General features: G+C 36.3%; 2 protein-coding genes across 11 annotated transcripts in view; one reads left to right on the top strand and one right to left on the bottom strand.

Moving 5' to 3' along the window:
• Window positions 1–10,604, top strand: part of GPR160 (G protein-coupled receptor 160) — a 44,229-nt gene extending 33,625 nt beyond the window's left edge. For both annotated transcript variants that reach the window (XM_047786218.1, XM_047786226.1), the window contains 2 exons: window positions 5,741–5,858; window positions 9,175–10,604. In XM_047786218.1, coding sequence (XP_047642174.1) covers window positions 9,243–10,259 — 1,017 coding nt within the window. In that variant the 5' untranslated portion in view covers window positions 5,741–5,858; window positions 9,175–9,242 and the 3' untranslated portion in view covers window positions 10,260–10,604. The remainder of the gene's footprint in view (window positions 1–5,740; window positions 5,859–9,174) is intronic.
• A 7,285-nt stretch (window positions 10,605–17,889) lies between these two features.
• Window positions 17,890–22,919, bottom strand: part of PHC3 (polyhomeotic homolog 3) — an 84,623-nt gene continuing 79,593 nt past the window's right edge. For 8 of the 9 annotated variants that reach the window (XM_047786247.1, XM_047786298.1, XM_047786307.1 and 5 more), the window contains one exon: window positions 17,890–21,123. In XM_047786247.1, the coding sequence (XP_047642203.1) occupies window positions 20,969–21,123 (155 nt within the window). In that variant the 3' untranslated portion in view covers window positions 17,890–20,968. The remainder of the gene's footprint in view (window positions 21,124–22,919) is intronic. The other variant, XR_007135764.1, reaches the window with a different exon arrangement.

The following is a 22,919-nucleotide window of genomic DNA, read 5'->3' on the forward strand; positions in this document are numbered from 1 at the left end:
ACCTACCAGTGGAGAGGCATCAGCCCCTCCCATCAGGAAGCCTACAGCAAGCCCCCCATACTGACTTCAGCCACAGGGGGGCAGGCATCAGAAGTAAGAGAGGCTACAACCCTATTATCTATAAGAAGGTCACCACACAAAAAACCTATCAAAATGAAAAGACAGAGAACTATACCTCAGATGAGGGAGAAAGGAAAAACCCCAGAAAATCAGCTAAGCATGGAGGAGATTCTCAGCCTCCAGGAAAAAGACTTTAGACTGTTGATGCTGAAGATGATGCAAGACATTGGAAATAAACTGGAGGCAAAGATGGATAACTTACAGGCAACACTGACTAAAGAGATACAAGATATAAAACTTAAGAAGAGATGCAAAATACGATAGCTGAAATAAAAAATTCACTAGAAGCAGCTAACAGCTGAATACAGGAGGCAGAAGAACGAATAAGCCAGGTGGAGGACAGATTAGTGGAAATTATGGACGCGGAACAGAAAAGAGAAAAAAGACTGAAAAGAAATGAGAGTCTCAGAGAACTCTGGGACAATGTTTAATGCAGCAACATCCATATTATATGGGTGCCAGAAGGAGACGAGAGAGAGAAGGGGACAGAAAAACTATTCCAAGAGATAATAGCCGAAAACTTCCCTAACATGGGAAAGGAACCACTCACTCAAATTCAGGTAGCACAACGAGTACCATATAAAATAAACCCAAGGAGGAACACCCCGAAACACATACTAATCAAACTGACCAAAATTAAAGACAAAGAGAAAATCTTGAAAGCAGCTAGGGAAAAGAAACAAATAACATAGAAGGGAAGGCTATCGGCAGATTTTTCAGCAGAAACTCTGCAGGCCAGAAGGGAGTGGCATGATATACTTAATGTGATGAAAGGAAAAAAACATCCAACCAAGATTACTCTACCCAGCAAGGCTCTCATTCAGATTTGAAGGAGAAATCAAAACCTCACAGATAAGCAAAAGCTGAGAGAATTCAGCAACATTAAACCAGCCTTACAACAAATACTAAAGGAACTTCTCTAGGCAGAAAAGAACAAGAGAAGAAGGAAAGGAAAAAGAGCAGCAAAAACAAATCCAAAGCAATTAATAAAATGGCAATAAGAACATATATATCAATAATTACCTTAAATGTGAATGGACTAAACACCCCAACCAAAAGATATAGACTGGCTGAATGGATACAAAAATAAGACCCACATATATGCTGTCTTCAAGAGACCAACTTCACATCTAGGGACACATAGAAATTGAAAGTGAGAGGATGGAAGAAAACAGTCCATGCAAATTGGGATCAAAAGAAAGCTGGAGTAGCAATACTCATATCAGACAAGAGACTTTAAAATGAATATTTTAAGGGACAAAGAAGGACATTACATAATGATCAAAGGATCAATCCAAAAAGATATAACAATTTTAAATATCTATGCACCCAACATAGGTTCACCACAATTTATAAGGCAACTGCTAACAACTTTAAAAGGAGAAATCAACAATTATACAATAATAGTGGGGGACTTTAACACCCCACTTACAGCAATGGACAGATCAACTAGACAGAAAACCAGTAAGGAAACACAGGCCCTGAATGATGCATTAGACCAGAATGACTTAATAGATATTTATAGGACATTCCATCCAAAAGCAACAGAATACACATTCTTCTCAAGTGCACATGGAACATTCTCTAAGATTGATCATATCCTGGGCTACAGATCCAACCTCGGTAACTTTAAGAAAATTGAAATCACATCAAGTATCGTTTCTGGCCACAACGCTATATGACTGGAAATCAACAACAAGAAAAAAAACTGCAAAAAACACAAACACGTGGAGACTAAACAACATGCTTTTAAACATCCAATGGATCACTGAAGAAATCAAAGAGGAGAAGTTCCCGTCGTGGCGCAGTGGTTAACGAATCCAACTAGGAACCATGAGGCTGCAGGTTCAATCCCTGGCCTTGCTCAGTGAGTTAACATCTGGCATTGCCAAGAGCTGTGGTGTAGGTCGCAGATGCGGCTCGGATCCCGCGTTGCTGTGGCTCTGTTATAGGCTGGCAGCTACAGCTCCGATTAGACCCCTAGCCTGGGAACCTCCATATGCTGCAGGAGTGGCCCAAGAAATGGCAAAAAGACAAAAAAAAAAAAAAAAGAAATCAAAGAGGAAATTAAAAAATACCTGGCAGCAAATGACAACAAAGATACAACTCTCCAAAACCTATAGGATGCAACAAAATCCATTCTAAGAGGAAAGTTTATAGCAATACAAGCCCACCTCAGGAGACAAGAAAAAGCTTAAATAAACAAGATAACTTTACATCGAAAGCAGCTCGAGAGAGAACAGACAAGACCTAAAGTTAGTAGAAGGAAAGAAATCATAAAGATCAGAGCAGAAATCAATGAAATAGAATCAAAGAAAACCATAGAAAAGATCAAGGAAACGAAAAGCTGCTTCTTTGAAAAGATCAACAAAATTGATAAACCCCTAGCCAGACATACCAAGCAAAAAAGAGAGAGGACTCAAATCAATAAAATTAGAAATGAAAAAAAGAAGTAACAATGGACATCACAGAAATACAAAGGATCATAAGAGACTTCTATACGCAACTAATGCCAATAAAATGTAAAAACCTAGAAGAAATGGACAAATTCTTAGAAAAGTACAATCTTCCAAGGCTAAACCTAGATGAAATAAAGATGAATGGACCAACCACAAGAACTGAAATTGAAACTGTGATCAAAAAACTTCCAACAAACAAAAGTCCAGGACAGGATGGCTTCCCAGGCGAATTCTATCAAACATTTAGAGAAGAGCTAACACCTGTCCTTCTGAAACTATTTCAAAAAATTGCAGAGGAAGGGATACTCCCAAATTCATTCTATGAGGCCACCATCACCCTGGTACCAAAACCAGACAAAGACACCACAATAAACGAAAACCACAGGCCAATTTCACTGATGAACATCGATGCAAAAATACTCAACAAAATCCTAGCAAACTGCATCCAACAATACACTAAAAGGATTGTACATCATGATCAAGTGGGATTTATTCCAGGGAGGCAAGGGTTCTTCAATATCTGCAAATCCATCAGTGTGATACACCACATTAACAAACTGAAGAATAAAAACCATACGATCCTCTCAATAGACTCAGAAAAAGCCTTTGACAAAATCCAACACCCATTTCTGATAAAAACCCTTCAGAAAGTGGGCATAGTGGGAACCTATCTCAACATAATAAAGGCCACATATGACAAACCCACAGCGAACATCATTCTCAATGGTGAAAAGCTGAAGGAATTCCCACTGAGATCATGAACAAGACAAGGATGCCCTCCGTCACCACTGCTCTTCAACATAGTTTTGGAAGTCCTAGCCATAGCAATCAGAGAAGTGAAAGAAATAAAAGGAATCCACATTGGAAAGGAAGAAGTAAAACTATTACTATTTGCAGATGACATGATACTATACCTAGAAAATCCTAAAGACTCCACCAGAAAACTGCTGGAGCTCATCCACGAATTTGGATGAGTCACAGAATACAAAATTAATACACAGAAATCAATGGCATTTCTATATACCAACAATAAAATATCAGAAAAGGAAATTAGGGAAGCAATCCCATTTGCCATCACATCCAGAATAAAATACCTAGGAGTAAACCTACCTAAGGAGACAAAAGACCTGTACTCTGAAAACTACAAGCCACTGATGAAAGAAATCAAACATGACACAAATAGATGGAAAGACATACATGCTCTTGGATTGGAAGAGTCAATATTATCAAAATGACTATACCACCTAAGGCAATCTACAGAGTCAATGCAATCCCTATCAAATTACCAAGGACATTTTTCACAGAACTCGAACAAAATATTTTAAAGTTTGTTTGGAAGCACAAAAGGCCCAGAATAGCCAAAGACATCCTGGAAAAGAAAAATGGAGCTGGAGGAATGAGGCTCCCGGACTTCAGACTATACTACAAAGCAACACTCATCAAAACTGTATGGTACTGGCACAAAGACAGAACTATAGATCAGTGGAGCAGGACAGAAAGCCCAGAATTAAACCCATGCACCTACAGCCAACTCATCTACGACAAAGGAGGCAGGAATATACAAGGGAGAAAAGACAGCTTGTTCAACAAGTGGTGCTGGGAAAACTGGACAGCCACATGCAAAAGAATGAAATTAGAACACTCCCTAACACCATACACAAAAATAAACTCCAAATGGATTAAAGACCTAGATACAAGACCAGACACTATCAAACTCTTAAAGGAAAACACAGCCCAAACACTCTCTGACATAAACGACAGCAACACCTTCTCAGATCCACCTCTTAGAGTACTGACAGTAAAAACAAAAATAAACAAATGGGACCTAATCAAACTTCAAAGTTTCTGCACAGCAAAGGAAACCCTAAACAAAACAAAAAGGCAACCCACAGAATGGGAGAAAATCTTTGCAAGTGAATCGACTGACAAGGGATTAATCTCCAAAATTTATACACACCTTCTGTAGCTCCATACCAAAAAAACAAATAACCCCATCCAAAAATGGGCAGAAGATCTAAACAGACAGTTCTCCAAAGAAGACATGCAGATGGCCAAAAAACACATGAGAAGATGCTCAACACCACTCATTATTAGAGAAATGCAAATCAAAACCACTCTGAGGTACCACCTTACACCAGCCAGAATGGCCATCTTCAAAAAGTCTACAAACAATAAGTGCTGGAGAGGGTGTGGAGAAAAAGGGACCCTATGACACTGTTGGTGGGATTGTAAGTTGGTGCAACCACTGTGGAAAGCAGTATGGAGATGCCTCAGAAAACTAAAAATAGAACTACCATTTGATCCAGCAGTCCCAATCCTGGGCATCTATCCAGAGAAAACCATGACTCGCAAAGACACATGGACTCTGATGTTCATTGCAGCACTATTTTCAATAGCCAAGACATGGAAACAACCTAAATGTCCATCCACAGAGGAGTGCATCAAGAAGAGGTGGTACATAGACACAATGGAATATTACTCAGCCATTAAAAGGAACGAAATACCAGCATTCTTAGCAACATGGATGGACCTAGAAACTATCATGCTATGTGAAGTCAGCCATACAATGAGACACCAACATCAAATGCTTTCATTGACATGTGGAATCTGAAAAAAGGCCAGACTGAACTGCTTTGCAGAACAGATGCTGACTCGCAGACATTGAAAAACTTATGGTCTCCGGAGGAGACAGTTTGGGGGGTGGGGGGATGTGCCTGGGCTGTGAGATGGAAATCCTGTGAAATCAGATTATTATGATCATTATACAACTACAGATGTGATAAATTCATTTGAGTAATAATAATAAGAAAAATGTTACTTATGTTAACCGGCAACAAGTATCAAAAGATCCTAAAACAAAACAGTTTGAGAACTGCTAGTTTAGACTCTGAACCTGTGGGTTAAAACTGTAGTGTAAGCAGGATTTCTATAAACAAACCCCATGTTATCAGCACCCCATATCTCAGGGTCTTTGGTGAATTTTAATCTACATATCTCCTTGCTTTTGCTGGAAAAAATATAAGACAATTAGTAAACTTGTTCTAGTCCCACAAAAAAGTTATCATTTTTCTAAACAGCTCTAGAGACAGTTACACTGAACTCTAGTTATGGAGATGGCTATTAATGATGGTTATTTTTGTTGTCTATCATCTTTCACACAGAGCTTATTCACATGGTGTTTTGGTATGCCAAGAACCAAAAGTAAGATAATTGAAGGCAGTAAAACTGAAGCGAAATAGGAAGATCATCAGCTAAGAAAGGCCTATGGGAGAAAGCAGAGTAAGTATGGTGTGTGGTTATGAATTAATTGGGGTGTAAGTGGGAAAGCAGAGACTGTCAGTGAAAAGAAATCACGGTTTGTTTCCTTTAGGCCCTGCTAATACTTCCAAAACTGGCCAGATCACACAGCAAGCTCAAAGATGCCTTGTGAAGGTCTTGCACAGTAACTTGCGTATAACGTATATACACAACTTGATTCATAGTTTAAAATATCATGCAGGAAAAAGATCAAATCTTAATAAATCTCTGAATCCCAGTAGTTAATGTGAACATTTTTCAAGGGAAAATTTAGGACAGACAGCCTATCAAAAGATTTTTGTCTTGTGCAGGGAGGCTTTTTAAAGAACAAAATATTGGCATTCCCATTGTAGCTCAGCAGTAATGAACCTGACTGGTATCCATGAGGACTTGAGTTTGATCCCTGGCCTTGCTCAATGGGTTAAGGATCTGGCATTGCCATAAGCTATGGTATAATTGCAAACATGGCTCAGATCTGGTGTTGCTGTGGCGTGGGCTGGCAGCTGCAGCTCTAATTCAACCCCTAGCCTGGGAACCTCCATATGCCCTCAATGCACCCCTAAAAGGACAGAAAAAAACAAAACAGTGAAGCCAACTTTATTCAAGACCATTGCAATACGTGTCAGAACCACAATTATGAGATTTTTTAATTGGGGTAGTGTGTGTGGAGATTGGACTCAACTCCAAGTACAACAAAGTGGGAACTTACAGCCAGGTAAGAAAGTGGGAGGTCAGTGAATGGACTATTACTGAGGGAACGTCAGGGGTAAGAGGAGATTCTGTTTAAACTGATGTACCAGAATTCTTTCTGAAGGCAGATCAAGGTAATGAGGCATCACTTAGAGGATGCTGGGGATGAGGAACTTGACCAGATATTGAGGGAGACCAGCTACTGAGGGTAAGAGATTCTGCTTAAATCTTCTTAGCAATATTCTTGCTAAAACTTGACAATGAAAAGACAAACACAGAAGATCAAGTCAGTGTAGTTGAGAAGACTCTCTTCCCAACTACAGGAGACTCTGTCGACTTAGTTTATTCTGTCAACAGAACCGATAGCCTTCTCCCACACTGATTTCTTTTCTTTACCCTCAGTATCCTCACTATATATATATATATATAATTTTTTTTTTTTTTTTGGTCTTTTTAGGGCCACACCCACATACGGAAGTTCCCAGGCTAAGGGTTGAATCAAAGCTACAACTGCTGGTCTGTACCACAGCCACAGCAACTCGGGACCTGAGCTGCGTCTGTGACCTACACCACAACACCAGATTCTTAACCCATTGAGTGAGGCCAGGGATCAAGCTTGTGTCCTCATGGATACCAGTCAGGTTCATTACTGCTGAGCCACAATGGGAACTCCACTACTTTCTTGAAATTAATCATCAGTTACCTGTTTTTAAGCAAATTCAAGTTTTTTTGCTTTCTAGACTTGATACTCCCTTATTTTTTTCCTTAAAATTTGAGAAATTCAGAAAAATCTTTAAATAATGCCATATGAATCATTTGATGTGTACCTTTTTAGTCTTTTTCTATACATGTATATATTTTAAAAATAATTTTTTTTTAATTTAAAAAATAGATGTGAGTATTTTAACCTGTATTTCACTTAACATATTACGAAAATTTATTACTGTATTATTTTTTAAACATGTAACAAATTCCTAAGGCAAACAATATTTACCAAGTATTGAAAAGACAGAGTGAAAACTGTCTTCCTCCTATCCCAAGGAACTTTTTTTTTTTTTTGTCTTTTGTTGTTGTTGTTGTTGTTGCTATTTCTTGGGCCGCTCCTGTGGCATGTGGAGGTTCCCAGGCTAGGGGTTGAATTGGAGCTGTAGCCACCGGCCTACGCCAGAGCCACAGCAACGTAGGATCCGAGCCGCATCTGCAACCTACACCACAGCTCACGGCAACGCCGGATCGTTAACCCACTGAGCAAGAGCAGGGACCGAACCCACAACCTCATGGTTCCTAGTCGGATTTGTTAACCACTGCGCCACGACGGGAACTCCCCCAAGGAACATTTTTAATGGCTACATAATAGTAAATCATAAGGATGCATCATTTTTAACCCACCCCTAATTCTTGACATTTCATGGGTAGGTTTCTTGTTATTATTTGAGTTTTGCTTTGCTGTTACAAACACTGGTTGAATAGTCTTGCAGAAACAACTTGGGATCAGCTGTGTGTGTGGGTTTTTTTAAGGATAAATTTGTGTTTGGTTTTGGGGGATGGTTTAAGATAAGTTTCTTGAATTTCCTTCCTTTTCTTCCATCCTTTCCTGATTTCATACTCTCTGATCTTTATCTTTCGTCTTCTCTTTTTTCTTTATCAAATACATTTATCAGTCAAGCTCAATTCCTGTTCCTTTGCCCTTACCTAGCTAGCACCTCTTAATGTTCTCAAGTAGTCCTACTCAGTCCCTGCTCCTTCCCTGTATCCTTCTTCTCTCCAGGTGTCATACCTGAAAGGTCACCTCTGGAAGATGAATCTTTCTCTTTCCTTTACCAATATTCTCATAGTTTCTAGCTAAAACATCTGTTTTATATCTTTAAGCTTCAAAAATCTACTCTGAGTAATGATCCTACAGCTAAAAAGCTTTTAAAACAGCTACACACAAAGGCCCCCATAAGCATTATCCAAATTTCACGGACAGAAAGAAAAAAATGAGTAACGTCTGGAATCAGAGTGGGACCAAGTTAACAGCTATCAGTGTACTGTTCTGAGTATTACTATCAGCATGCTATTTGAAGGCTGTATTGTGGCTCTGGTAGAGAAACGTGTCTCTCTACCTTTTAAAAAATTTCACTTTTGGCCACCCCATGGAATATGCAGTTCCCAGGCCAAGGATCAGATCTGAGCTGCAGTTGCAACCTACACCACAGCTGTGTCCACACCAGATCCTTTAACTCACTGTGTCCAGCTAGAAATCGAAGTTGCATCCTGGTGCTGCAGAGATGACACCAATCCCATTGAGCCATAGCGGGAACTCCTCTATCATTTTTCTAAAAAAATAAGTTATCAAAACCTGTACTTAGTAGAAGTTAGTAATTTACATGTAACAGTTTGGTTATATGTAACCAAACTGAGAGTTCTGGACCATCTAGTTCTCAAAGAATGACCAAAATATACACATTAATTCTTCTTGATCACTTTATATATTTTCTATAGGTATTATGAGAAATATATTACTGTTTGGGGAAATGATTGGAGTAAATTAGATTTTTGAGACTAGAGGTGTTTGTGAAGTTTTAAAACATCAAAGTAACATCAGCGTTTTCATTTTTCTTTGCAGGGATGAAAAATAAAGCACTGTTTCATTGGAGCAACAGGCCTTTGAAATTTAACTAAAAAAAAAAAAAGATGACTATTCTTACTTCAGAGAACTGCTCTTTTCAGTACCAGCTACATCAAACAAATCAGCCCTTAGATAGTAACACTCTGTTATTCTTGATTGTACTTGGGAAAATATTACTAAATATCCTCACACTAGGAATGAGAAGAAAAAATACCAGTCAGAATTTTATGGCATATTTTTGCATTTCACTAGCATTCACTGATCTTTTACTTTTAGTGACTGTTTCCATTATATCCTATTTCAGGGATTTTGTACTTTTAGGCATTAGGTTTACTAAATACCACATCTGCCTGTTTACTCAAATTATTTCTTTTACTTATGGCTTCTTGCACTATCCAGTTTTCCTGATAGCTTGTCTAGATTATTACTTGACTTTTTCTAAAACCACCAAGCTTCCATTTAAGTGTCAAAAATTATTTTATTTCTTTACAGTTACTTTAATTTGGATTTCCATCCTTGCTTATGTTTTGGGAGATCCTGCTATCTACCAGAAACTGAAGGCACAGAATGTTTATTCTTATCAATGTCCATTCTACATTAGCATTCAGAGTTACTGGCTGTCATTTTCCATGGTGATGATTTTGTTTATTGCTTTTATAACCTCTTGGTCAGAAGTTATTACCTTGGTACAGGCTATTAGGATAACTTCCTATATGAATGAGACTATCCTGTATTTTCCCTTTTCATCCCACTCTAGTTATACTCTAAGCTCTAAAAAAGCACTTTTGCCCAAGTTCATTATCTGTTTTCTTGGTACCTGGTTACCATTTGTACTACTTCAAGTAATTATCCTTTTACTTAAAGTACAGATTCCAGCATACATTGAAATGAACATTCCATGGTTGTACTTTGTCAATAGTTTTCTCATTGCTATAGTTTATTGGTTTAATTGTCACAAACTTAATTTTAGACACATGGCGTTACCTGTGGATCCATTTGTCAACTGGAAATGCTGCTTCATTCCACTTACACTTCATAATCTGGAGCAAACTGAAAAGCCTCTATCAATAATAACTTGCTGATATGTTGCCATGTTAACACTGAAATTTATAGCTATGAGAATCATAATTTCACAAACAGGAAAGAATGATTGGGACATATAAAGAATGAACTGAACTGAATTTTCCCCCACCCTCCCCCAAACTTCTGTATCTTTTCAGAATGTGTTTTTTGGGGGCTATGAGATTATTTATTAGGTGTTTGTTTTTAAATAAAATACTTGCAAGAAAAAAAAAATTATACTGGTTGGCCATACTGATGTTTGTGTTACCCAGAAAACTACTGGATACAGATTGCTATGTAAATCTGAGACTGACCACCAACTTTTCAGATATGAGCTTAAATAAACATTTTTATTAAACTCAGAACAAGAAAATGATTTGGTGTAAATATTCTTTAACATAAGAAGAAAGATGAATTCAGTTTAAGTGATTTTTAAAAATATAACTCTGTTCTTAATACATATATTCCTGAAAGAAAAGTTTCAGTTGCTCACCCTACAGAATTGGAAGTAGTGACTAGGTCTCTTCCATGACAACCCAGATTTATTTTCATAATTGAAACTTATCTGTTCTATATTTGCGTGTCCAACAACTATCTCATTGGCAGTATATTTACAACATGAAAGTAGAGTTTCTTATGCTCAGCACTATTGACATTTCAGGTTGAATAATCTTTTGTTATGGGAGCTGCCCTGTGTACTGTAGGATGTTTAGGAGCATCTCTGCCCTCTAGCCACTAGGTGCCAGCAGAACCTCATTCCCTCTCCAGTCATTATAATCAAAATGTCTCCAGAAATTGCCAGGCTTCCCTCAGTTGGCAAAATTGTTCTCAGTTGAGAACTACTGAAGTGAAGCAATCTGAATGGCTGAATAATCTGAAATCACTCTGTGGGTTAAACCACATAGATATTATCTAATTTGTTAGTGTCTAAACCTGTTCTACTTCTGTGTTACTTTCCTTCTGAATGTATTGCTTTTTAATTGGCCATACATGGGAATGAAGTATTTAAAAATGTATTTTACTTAATTAGTAAAGACTTGTAGGAGTTCCCATCGTGGCACAGTGGTTAACGAATCTGACCAGGAACCATGAGATTGCGGATTTGATCCCTGGCCTTGCTCAGTGGGTTAAGGATCTGGCATTGCCATGAGCTGTGATGCAGGTCGCAGACGTGGCTCAGATCCCAAGTTGCTGTGGCTGTGGTGTAGGCCGGTGGCTACAGCTCCAATTAGACCCCTAACGTGGGAACCTTCACATGCCACGGGAGTGGCCCTAGAAAAGGCAAAAAGACCAAAACAAAAACAAAAACAAAAAAGACTTCTACCTTCTTCAGATTTTAAATGTGAAAAGTAAACTATTTCAAGCCTCTCATTAAGCTATTTGTTTACTTAGAGGATTCCCCATCCCTCCATAAACTTAAAAATAGAAAGAAATTATTCAAAAGACCAGCCAAATGGAAGAGGCTTTTATTTTTTAAAGAAATGAACTTACAACTGGTCTACAATATATTATTGTAATATAAACAATATAAATAAATGATCCTGTAGGCCCACTAACCTTCCATCCAGACCCACATGAAGCAATGTTACAACAATATTCTATGTGAAAATGTGCAGGTAACAAAGGTGCAATTACAAGCAAGTTTAAGCAGCAGAGTATAAGGTGCTTTAATTTAACAGTTAATGTTGCCATCAACAAACATTTGAATGTTCAATTTTACTTCACTGAATACAGACACAACAAATATGAAAATTTAAAATTCATACACATGCTACTTGTTAATATGAAAGTGCTTTCTCTTTTTTAAAAAAATACACCAAATGGACAATCTTTTTACATAGATCATGGTGTGCTCTTAAAATGCAAAATTAACTTCATTTTCAGGTTATACATTTTAAAACTGTAGCTACAGACACCAATCTAGGAATGCTAATGCTAAGGGTGCTAAACTATTTCATTGCCTGTAAGGAGGACTCTAGTACAATATCCAACATAAAGAATACACCTATATATATAATCTTAATATTTGTTTTTTGTAAAGATAAAAAATGTTTTCTTTCCCCTTGGTGATGCTTAGTTCATCCTGGGTGGATCAGTGTTTGAGGTTTTAATAATATGAAAGTCCTATTTAGGATAGTGGGAGGAACCAAACGGAGGAATTTTTAAAAAATCAGTTAACCATGTGCTTGAAGCATCAAAAAAATTTTTAACAGTTTATCACAATTTGCTTTTGTTAAATCAACAACAGAGAATGTTTCTGACAAGCAAGAACACACTAATTCAACAAAGAGGCCTGAAATGCCTGCACACTGCTGCCTACAACTCCAAACCTTTACCACAAGATCACCCCTTACTTCAAGGATAGTCTCTGGAGCTTAATTTGGCCTTTCCTATGGGGAAAACAAAAATCCAAGCTTTTGAATGAGGCAATTAGGAATCTAGTTAAATGTCTTGGAAATTAGATGTCCAAAATTATACCATCTTTGCCCATTCCCAGTGATTTTTTAAAATTTAAGAATACACATATAAAAAGTATGCAATATTTTTACAGCATAAAATATCTGAAAAACTAAGTGAATTAAAATAGTTTCAGTTTTAACCAGTACCATGGGAAAATTATTTTAAACCCAGATTATCTGGTTACTTGGATGTTAGTGTTCCTGTTTACAAAAACTTTAATACAGATTCTAATCTAAGACTTATTTGTACATTTTCCTGCTTTAAAAGGTTGTGATTATGATGCATTAAAGATCTTTTAAATATATTTTCATTTTGTATCTTTGTGGAGAATGTCAGTATGGAGTGACATTAATATGTAAAGCTGCCTCAGTGGGAATTACAATGTAATTCACAGACTCCCAGGGTGGCAAGGGACCTCCTATCCAGTTAATCCATTCTCCTACTCTGTGTTTACTCTCCAAATACCTGTCAATTCAAGCTACAACCATGGAACTGTTACTGTTTACCAGTTCTGCATTTTAAAGGAAAAACCCTTTTACTCTGTAATATAAGTGTACTTTCTAAAAAGTAAATACTTTTAATGATAGTCGAAGTTTATGCAATCTTCCTTGCTTTAAAAAGAAACAAAAAACCAAAATAAAAACCAAACCTGCTCAGCAAGATCCTTTGATATTTTTCAGTTTTTGAAAGTTACTGCACTGTTACTACTGGATATAAAGCTTTCAGAGTTCAAAATGTATATAGTATGTCAGCACCAGCTCCTTTGTATTGTTCACACCCTGCATGGCAACACCTCTGGAATAGATTCAAGTGTCCAAATAATTCTGAGAAATACGGGCTGTCACAACAGTTTCAAAATGTAAATCCTAATGTTAGGTAGGTACCTTTAATTTTGTAAACTAATCAGGTATATGGTGATGGATTAGCAAGTGGAAATGTGTTATAGGAATTGTCATATGATTCACTCAGACCCATTAGATATCATCTAGCCTAATCCTTTACCCAATGCATAAAAATCCCCTCTCAGTTCCAACTTTACATTCAGTACATTATGTAATAATAATTATGTACATGTTTAAGTCACAATCAAAAATGGAGGATTATGTTTACTTATTACTAGTTCCTTAAGTCAGGTATACCACACACTGCATAGTAAGTGTTCAAATGGTTTGCTAAATGAATAGATAAATGCATGAATAACAATATTCAGATGAGTTCATATGTCCAGTGGTTTAGCAAGAAGCATTTAGAAAGAAAAATATCCTCCTTTGCTGTCTATATGAAATTTCTATCTTTATCCTTAGGAGAACAAAGACTGTGGGTGACCCAGGAAGTAGATGCTTCATAAATAATGATCTCTTAGCAAAAGCTCTTAAATATAAAATGAACCATTAAAAAAGGAAATTAAGAGACTTAAGATAAAAGAATTAAGTGGGAGCAACTTTAAAAAATACTCCATTATGTGACTTAGAATCATAGTTTTATGTAAGCATAAAGATGATTTAAGCAAAATCAACATTTTGGGTAGTACATGTTCTCTACTGTATATTCAGAAAGAAACAGGTTAAAAACTAAGTAACTGCCTAAAATGTCACAAATAGCTAATCCACCAACCAGAAGTAAAACCCCAGTTTCCTAGCCAGTGTTTTATCTTCATTTATCATGTTAATTTAACTATTATGTTCATCTATTATTTACTACCGAAGTAGATTATTTACTACCTAAAACAAAATGACTTTTTTTTTTTTGTCTTTTTAGGGCCGCACCCATGGCATATGGAGGTTCCCAGGCTAGGGGTCCAATCGGAGCTGTAGCCGCTGGCCTACGCCAGAGCCACAGCAACGCCAGATCCAAGCCAAGTCTGCAACCTACACCACTGCTCACAGCAACACTGGATCCTTAACCCACTGAGTGAGGCCAGGGATCGAACCAACAACCTCATGGTGCCTAGTTGGATTCATTTCCACGACGCCACAATGGGAACTCCAACAAAATGACTTTAACACAAGCATTCCAAAGATTTTAAGCAATGGACACATCTGGTTTGCCTGAAGCAAGACTAAAAAACTTCCTTCTTTCTAAAATAGTTAATGTTCATTTCATTACCATTCCCCACCCTTCTCAATAAATACCAACTTTTTCACCTCCATTAATTAAAGCTCCACAAAATCAAGGATTTAACACTGATAACAGTCCCTAAAGTATAACTTTTAAGTCAGTAAATGATGGCTACTATCCATCCTTAAGATAACTGGAGTCAATTTAAATAGGTAGTCTAAAAGGACCTATTTTATTACTCTTACATTTAAAATTATACCAGGTTAGCCTAATAGGGCTTTAAATTTATATTGTTTTTTCTTTTTTCCAAATTAAAATTCATTCATTACTCCTTTTAAACAATACATTTTTAAAACTTCACACAGGTTTTCTTTCTATGGATTTGTACTGACACCCCCAATATCATTGAAAGCAATTGTACTTTTCAAGGACAGTAGGAAAAAATATATATATGATTTTTACATATATATGATTTTTTTGGTCACACCCACAGCACATGGAAGTTCCCAGGTCAGGGATCAAATCCGAGCTGCAGCTGCAACACCACACCAGATCCTTAACCCATCTGCACCACAGCAAGAATTCCAAAAATATTTTTCTAATGTACCTCTTCTCTAATATTCGAGGCTGAAATTGTCATGTTAAGTAAAACTAAATGTTCACAAGCTATAAAAAGGGAAAAAATAAAACATTTTCCAAAAGTGTCCATAAACATGGCACTTACGAGGTGTGAGTTCATGTGTTAGAGAAGAATGGGAGAGTTTTCATTAGGGAAGCTGGACTTCAGATCTGAAAAGGAGGGCAGGTCTCCCTTTCCATGTATGTGTACTAAAGTGACAGTTCAGGAAAAGGCAGATGTTCTGCTCTGGAATATGATGGTAATAATTATATTTGTATTAGTGCTTTTCAACTTTCAAAAAAAAGCTTTCTCATAGTATTACTTTAAAATAGATTAAGCTCTGAAAAATATGTAAAACTTTTAAATTCTTAAAAATTTAGGAAACTTTTTCCAAAGAAGATAATATAATTTTCAATATTTTTTATTAAAGAAATGGCTTATATTAATGCTATAAGGGAAACTATATAATGACATGTTATGAACTTAAAAGAGGAATATCTTCCCAAAGAATTTTTTAAAAGATGTACAGCTTATACAAGAGGCTAAAATTTAATTTTACTAAGATTGCATATTTACTTTCCCTAATACTGTGTTTGTGCTTATTTAATTGAATCACAATTACTAAGATGAAATAAAATGCTCTAAATAGATTCAGAAAATACCAATATTGATGAATGTGGATTAAACAGTTCTTTTCATGACCCACACTACTGTGCATTAAAGAAATAGAGGTAGGCTTGTATTTACTGAAATCTGCACTAATAAACAGAACCCTATCTTAGTCATCTAGTTCTTACACTGAGACACAGCCTAACAAAATACTAGCTTAAAAACAACTTTCTTTGTAACAATCCACAAGACTGATTCAACTGTAGTATTTAAAAATGGATATTTTCTCCTCTATAATTCTGATAACTCAATCATAACAATTAACCTTTCAGTTTTTGACAGATATTCTCCACTATAATAGTCACCTCTTTCAGAAGTCAAATACCACCAATTTATAGGTAGTTTGTTGGTGGTCTAGTGGTTGGGAGTTGGCACTTTGCTGCAGCTTGAGTTCAATCCCTAGTCTGGCAACTGAGAGCCCACATTAAGCCACCACATGCTGTGGCAAAAAAAAAAAAGAAAGAAAGAAAGAAAGAAAAAGAAATCACCAATTTATGTATCCTTGGAACTATTAATACACTCCTAAGGGCAAGATCACTTGATAAAGAGAATGAAAGACTATGATTATAGGTAAACCTTGACATAAAAAAAAAAAAAAAAAGCCATACCCTGTTTATTGCTCTAACTGGGATCCAACCATTACAATTTACTATTTTGAACCACTGATGGCCATATCTATGCTACACGACCTTAGTTAACTATATTATCCTCTTGGATCTGGAATGCTTTTCCTATTTGTCCCCTCCACTTCCCCACCCTTTTCCCTAGAAAACCTTCCCCAAAGCCCAGTTATAGTAACATGCAGTGCACAGGAAAAAGACTGAGCAAACACTGTGCATAAATGGTCAGTTTCCACTGCCCAGCGGGTTCATGGAGACATGACTGTTAGGTATTACAAAGTCCTGTCTCAGTTACCTCCCTAGAATTAATCCCACTATAAAATCTTCTGTAGGGATCTTCAGGCAAAGGTCTAAGAAAGTTTTCACACAGTTTACTTGAGGCTAGAGGAGGTGAAGGGAGTGAGGCCCTTTCATGCTATTAGGCAATAATGCCCAGTGCCTACTGCATAGCGGCAACTTGAGTTCTTGCCATTGACTAAGGGGGAGGATCTTCAAACCACAAAATATGACTAGGCTGTTCTGGTTGAAAATATATCTTTGAAACATTTTAACAGTGTGTTAAGCCAAGGGTTTCTTCCACTCCTTATGGCTATGAGGACAGCATCCATCAAATACATCTTTAACAGTTATTCTTTCCAAAATTGTTTACACATATGTAAACACAGCCTAAGACTATACAATCTATATATTACCTCTCTACCATACTTGTGCCATGGTGGTACCAAAACCCTGAAAATGCAAATAACAGGACTTTATAACATTTAATTGAACAAGTCAGTGACTTGGGGCACTAGAACAGATTTCAATCTAAAACTGCGATTTTAATAAATGTCTGAGTAGAATATCATACCAGATATAGGAAGATTATCTATGTTGAAAATTATTCAAAGGTATGGGTACAACAATACTTATTTCATATAGTTTAACTGTTTCAACACAAGGAAACACAAATAAAATGGGCTACCTAAAAAAAGTTATTTCTATTTAAAACTAGGTAAAACATGAATTAACTTCAAAAGTGCAGAAATTTGTTCAGTGTTGAAGTGGGATAAACTAACAAAGTGGCAGGTTTCTGGTCTGCCTCTCTTCCATTCTCAAGCTTCTTCACTAACATTTCTTTCCTCCTATTCCAGGTTCTCTACTCCAAGGGGACAGTCCTTAAATGGGGACTTTAAAAAAAGGTCTGTTTAAAGGATGCCCCAGCAAATTAAAAATACCATCATGGAAAAATTACCAGAAACTTTAATAAGTGACAGGTTTTGGGACAGCACTTTCACTTATTACATCAAAGCTGCATGAGACACATGCCTGAAGGCTTGATGAAAATGCATGTCATGTAAGGAAAAACTTTTACAAACCAATCCTGTTTTATTTACTTCCTTAGGAACACATGGCTTAGAGCAAATAAAATTTCAAACTTGCAGAGATTTTCTTCCTCAATGGGAAAAGACTGCATTGTTGTAAAGAAATCAGAAAATGCAAACTTAGGTAGCAAAGGTAGAAAGAACTTCCCATGTCCCCTTTCTGTTTGTCCGTCCCTCTCCTCAATCAAATCCTAAAACAATATGAAGGAAAATGAAAATAACAGCAACCTCCCCATCTATTTCATACTAAAACTGTGCTTAAAGCTCAGGAGAGAGGTGGACACCCAGTGTCATCATTTATATCCAATATATATAACTGAAATTCTGAAATTCAGATGGTTCAATCATCCAGAAAGAAAAGCTGCATCAAAAAGAAAACCACTCATTAAAAGTAAATGAGCCATTACTAAATAAAATAACTCTTGAAAAAAGCAAATGTATCTTCTGGGTATGTTTTGAGTGGAGAGAAAAGATCTGGACTATTCTTAAGATATAAATAAGATTTAGGGTTATAAGGTGCTCTCGAATGGAAACCCCTCTTCTATGCTTTCTTGGATACTTAACACAGTGCTAGGCACAGAGGCTTTCAGTAAATACACAACAACCGAAGAAGAGGGTAGTAAACAGGAAGAGAACCTCTAGCAGTTCCAAGTTAATACCTTAAAGGCTACAGATAATATTGTTATGGGAGGTAATCATTATTGCTAGGCAGTGTATCCCCAAAGAACCAATTCTGCATAAATTATTTGTGGATTATCTGTGACAAAGTCTTAATTCCAGGGGAGATTTTCCTTTGTGTCCCTCAGTCCCCATACAGTGGACCAACTCCTTCTTATGCTTAGCCTATACCTGCATTCTGAAATTGCAAGATGAGGGGGAAAGTCAAACATATGACAACTCTGTCATAATGATTAACTACTAATAAATGAAGATTGACTATAGAGTACCTAACCTTTCCTCGAAACTTTAATCCAATAATTTAAAATGTGATATAAAGAAATATGTGACATAGACTACAAGCTATTGTAGGTCTGGAATATGAGCCTTACACTATATATTACGTATTCTAATCCTACACATAACTATCAATAAACATCTTTTTTTTAAACATTACTACACAAAAGAATTCCACAAAGCATACATTCAAATGAGAGGCATCTAAAGGTTAAAAAAATTACCCGCTGTATTTCTGTATAAAAATAATCAACATTCTCTAATGTACACAAAGCCAAAAGATAAATATCTGTGATGTCTTTAATGACATCTTTAGTCTTCTACTAGCGTAACACAATCTTTTTGAAAAGAGCAGTGCCAATGACTGAAACCCATGGACTCTTCCCCACTTACTGAACTTCTGCCAAATAACTGTGTATGTTCTTTCAGTTATTAAAACATTTCCATTGTGTGGTAAATACAATGGAATAATATTTAAAAAAGATTAAAATATTTTTGATGTCCAGGACTTTAAACTTTACAGGGCTCCCACAGCAATTTTGTTTTGGTGCCATAATTCTAACAGAACATTAACTGTTCAATGAAAGGTTTTGCTTTAAATTTTTTTTTCCCTAAAACATGTACCTACAAAATTAGATCTGATTTTCCAAAAGAGATCAGTTGGACAAGTGCCTTGCAGGAAGCATACAAGGACTCAGTTAAGAGAAAAGAATGTGCATTCTAGCTAGACCCAGCATGTTCCACACTAGAAAAATCTAAAGACCAACCACATAGCCATTGCAAACTATTGTCCAGCCAGCAAAGGCTGTGCACTGGTTCATAATCATATGTCTTCATCAGTGCAGAAAGATATGAAAAATAATTATTATGAATACTGAGAATCAAACTACTAGTATGCTAGTCCTTATTTTATAGGCCAATTTAATGAATTTTCCCCCTTTTTCTAGAAGGCATAAAACCAGGAAAAATACTTCAGCAGAATGTTAATGCTATTTGAAATACTTCCATTGTATAATGAATGTATTCCTTATTACATCTCTTTTTTTTCCAAAATATACCTTTGGGTGAAAAAGAGCAATATTTATCACTCCTACATCAGGATTTCTCAACCTTGGCACTACTGACATTTTGGACCAGATAACTCTTTGTTACAGAGGACTATCCTGTGCATTGTAGGATAATTGCAACATCCCTGTATGCTATGTTCCAAATATCAGAAGTAACCTTCCCCCACCCCAACCTACAACAACCAAAATGTCCCCGGACATTGTCAAATGTCCCCTGGGGAGCAAAACTGACCTCTGTTAAGAACCACTGCTCTAAATGAACAAAAACTAAGAGGAAAACTAACTTCCTCAGTCATACCAAATTCTTGGTCAAGTATGGAACAGAAACCAACTCTTCTAACTTCCACATCAGTATTATTCATGCTAGAATGCAATCCTTTTTATAGACAAAACAATTGTCTAATAGACATGTTTTTTAAACACACACTGATAGCTCATTGCATATAATTCCAGTCACTGGACTCCTAAATTATTCCTAAATTACTCCTAAATTATATCTCTCATGACAACCTATAGAAAACTTATATGGTACAAAAATGTATAAGAAAACCGAATCAAAAAAGGAGAAATGTAAATCATTAAATTACTTTTAAGGATTTTTTTTATATTAATGATAAACATTGCCTTTAAAAAAATTATTTAGTAAAACACTTTGAAAAATATCATGGCCCTCTATAACAAGTCTTTCAATATTGTGTGTAACCTGTAAAATGAATTTTACCAATGTTGGCTAACTATGAAAATGTATGATGCATTATTATATCTGTAGAAGAAATGTCAGGTTTTGATGTGGAGATCCCCATGTGCTTGGCTGTCCACCATGATAAGTGACAATATTCTAGGCCAACTTGAGCCTTTACCTTACATATTTGTTTATGAAGAATAAAAATCCTGTTACCACAAAACCTCGTGATCCTGTTAAGATTCCTTCAGAGAGTTGATACGTGCACAGATCTTTAGGGCCGGGCCTAGCTTGATATTCATTGCACTCATAAGGTGGTCTTCTTTTAGCAAGAGAAGAGCCTGTCCGTCAATCTCCTGTGCTCTGAACTCATCTGCGATATCCTGGCAGCCTAGAATTTGATGAGAGGAAGGATGTTAGAATTAATACACAACAATTAGACATTATTCCTAACAGTTATGTTCTCACTGGGTTTGAGTACCTGAAATACAGGCTAGGAACAAATGAAATTTACTGGTGGTAGTCTCAGGTTGATTCCTAAAGAAGAGAATATTTCTTAGTATTCTAAAAATAAGAATTAATTCAAAACCCAGATAAAGCAATTTCCTTGGAATTCTTGTTCTAAAAAGAATATTGCAGAAATAATTAGTAAGAGTCAGGTAAAATGTACAGATTGATCAGTCCAGATATAACATACCTTCATAAGAAAGACAATGCTGTCATCTGAAAGCATGCCCCACATAAAACAAGCCTGGGTTAACTAGTTATTATATCTCATGAACTTTTCTTTGAATAACGTATCTTTCACATATAGGTACAGAAGAATAAAATATAATGTTCTTCCATTTAAATAACAATTTAGAAATATTTTTTCAAGTGCCACTTTCATTATCATTTTTATCTTTATTCTAATTTATAACCTTCAATTACCAAGCACATCTAAAACATTTTATTCATTCAGGACAGAACTAATTCATCAAAACTGAGGTTATCAAATCTATTGCTGAAATGCATTACAATGCTCAACTTACAATTTCAATTTCGAATCTTTTTTTCTTTTCTTTTTTTTTTTTTTTAAGGTTCGCACCCACAGCATATGGAGGTTCCCAGGCCAGGGGTCCAATCAGAGCTGTAGCCACTGGCCTACACCACAGTCACAGCAACACAGATCCGAGCCATTTCTGCAACCTACACCACAGCTCATGGCAACACCAGATCCTTAACCCACTGAGCAAGGCCAGGGATCAAATCTGCATCCTCTTGGTTACTAGTCAGATTCGTTTCTGCTGAGCTATGACAGGAACTCCTCAATTTCTTTATTTTAATATTTTCTCAGACTTTTAAAAACTGACATTTCAAAAGCACCTTACACAAAATTTTTATGGTTTTGGCCACTTACCATATAAAAGAAACTATATAGTTAAAATGAGATTACTCACCATAGAAAAGCCCCTTTTCTTTTCCCAGAGGTAGCTCTCAAAACTGGACAGCTAAAAACTGACCAATCTTGCATCTAACTATGACTTCATCCTTCTTTCTATGAAAAAACTAATGTTCTTCTCTCTTCAGTCTTACTTACAAGAACACAGGAAAGAAAAAGAAGAGAGAGAAAGATAGCATAGGATTTACTCAGATTCAGAAAATGGGAGCAATAAGAAGTAATGAGGCCCATAAGAGCTACATTTGGGAATAGAAACATGGAGTTTTCCATGAAGAAATACACAGTATGTGCTTGTTGCTCTGAATTATCGGATCCATCTTCAAATGTCTTGTTGTGGGTGGAAAATAAATGTGTTAGCAAGATAATAAAGAACAAAAAGTGTTTGAGGAAACAACATGATCAAACAGGAATGCATTATCTTCAGAATTTTAGATCACAACTTTCTTAAGCTAACCACAAAAAAGGGGGGTACTTATATATTAATACAGAAATGAAAAAAATGAAGTGACTTAAAAAAGGAAGAAAAAAATGCAGAAGCAAATATGCTTCCCAAAACTTACTAGAGAAAGATTTAAAAAATTTTTTTTAATCTGGATGCTCAAGGTGTATACCCAGCTCAAGTTCTATGAGTTTCTGACAAATTTAGAATCTACTTCTGTGAAGCAGATGGCATCCCAGAAACATTACAGAACATATCTCAACTACAGCAACCAGTCAGCTCAGCCAGCTTTATGTCACCAGAAGCA

The sequence above is a fragment of the Phacochoerus africanus genome, chromosome 1 (assembly GCF_016906955.1).
Source record: "Phacochoerus africanus isolate WHEZ1 chromosome 1, ROS_Pafr_v1, whole genome shotgun sequence".
Lineage (NCBI taxonomy): Eukaryota > Metazoa > Chordata > Mammalia > Artiodactyla > Suidae > Phacochoerus > Phacochoerus africanus.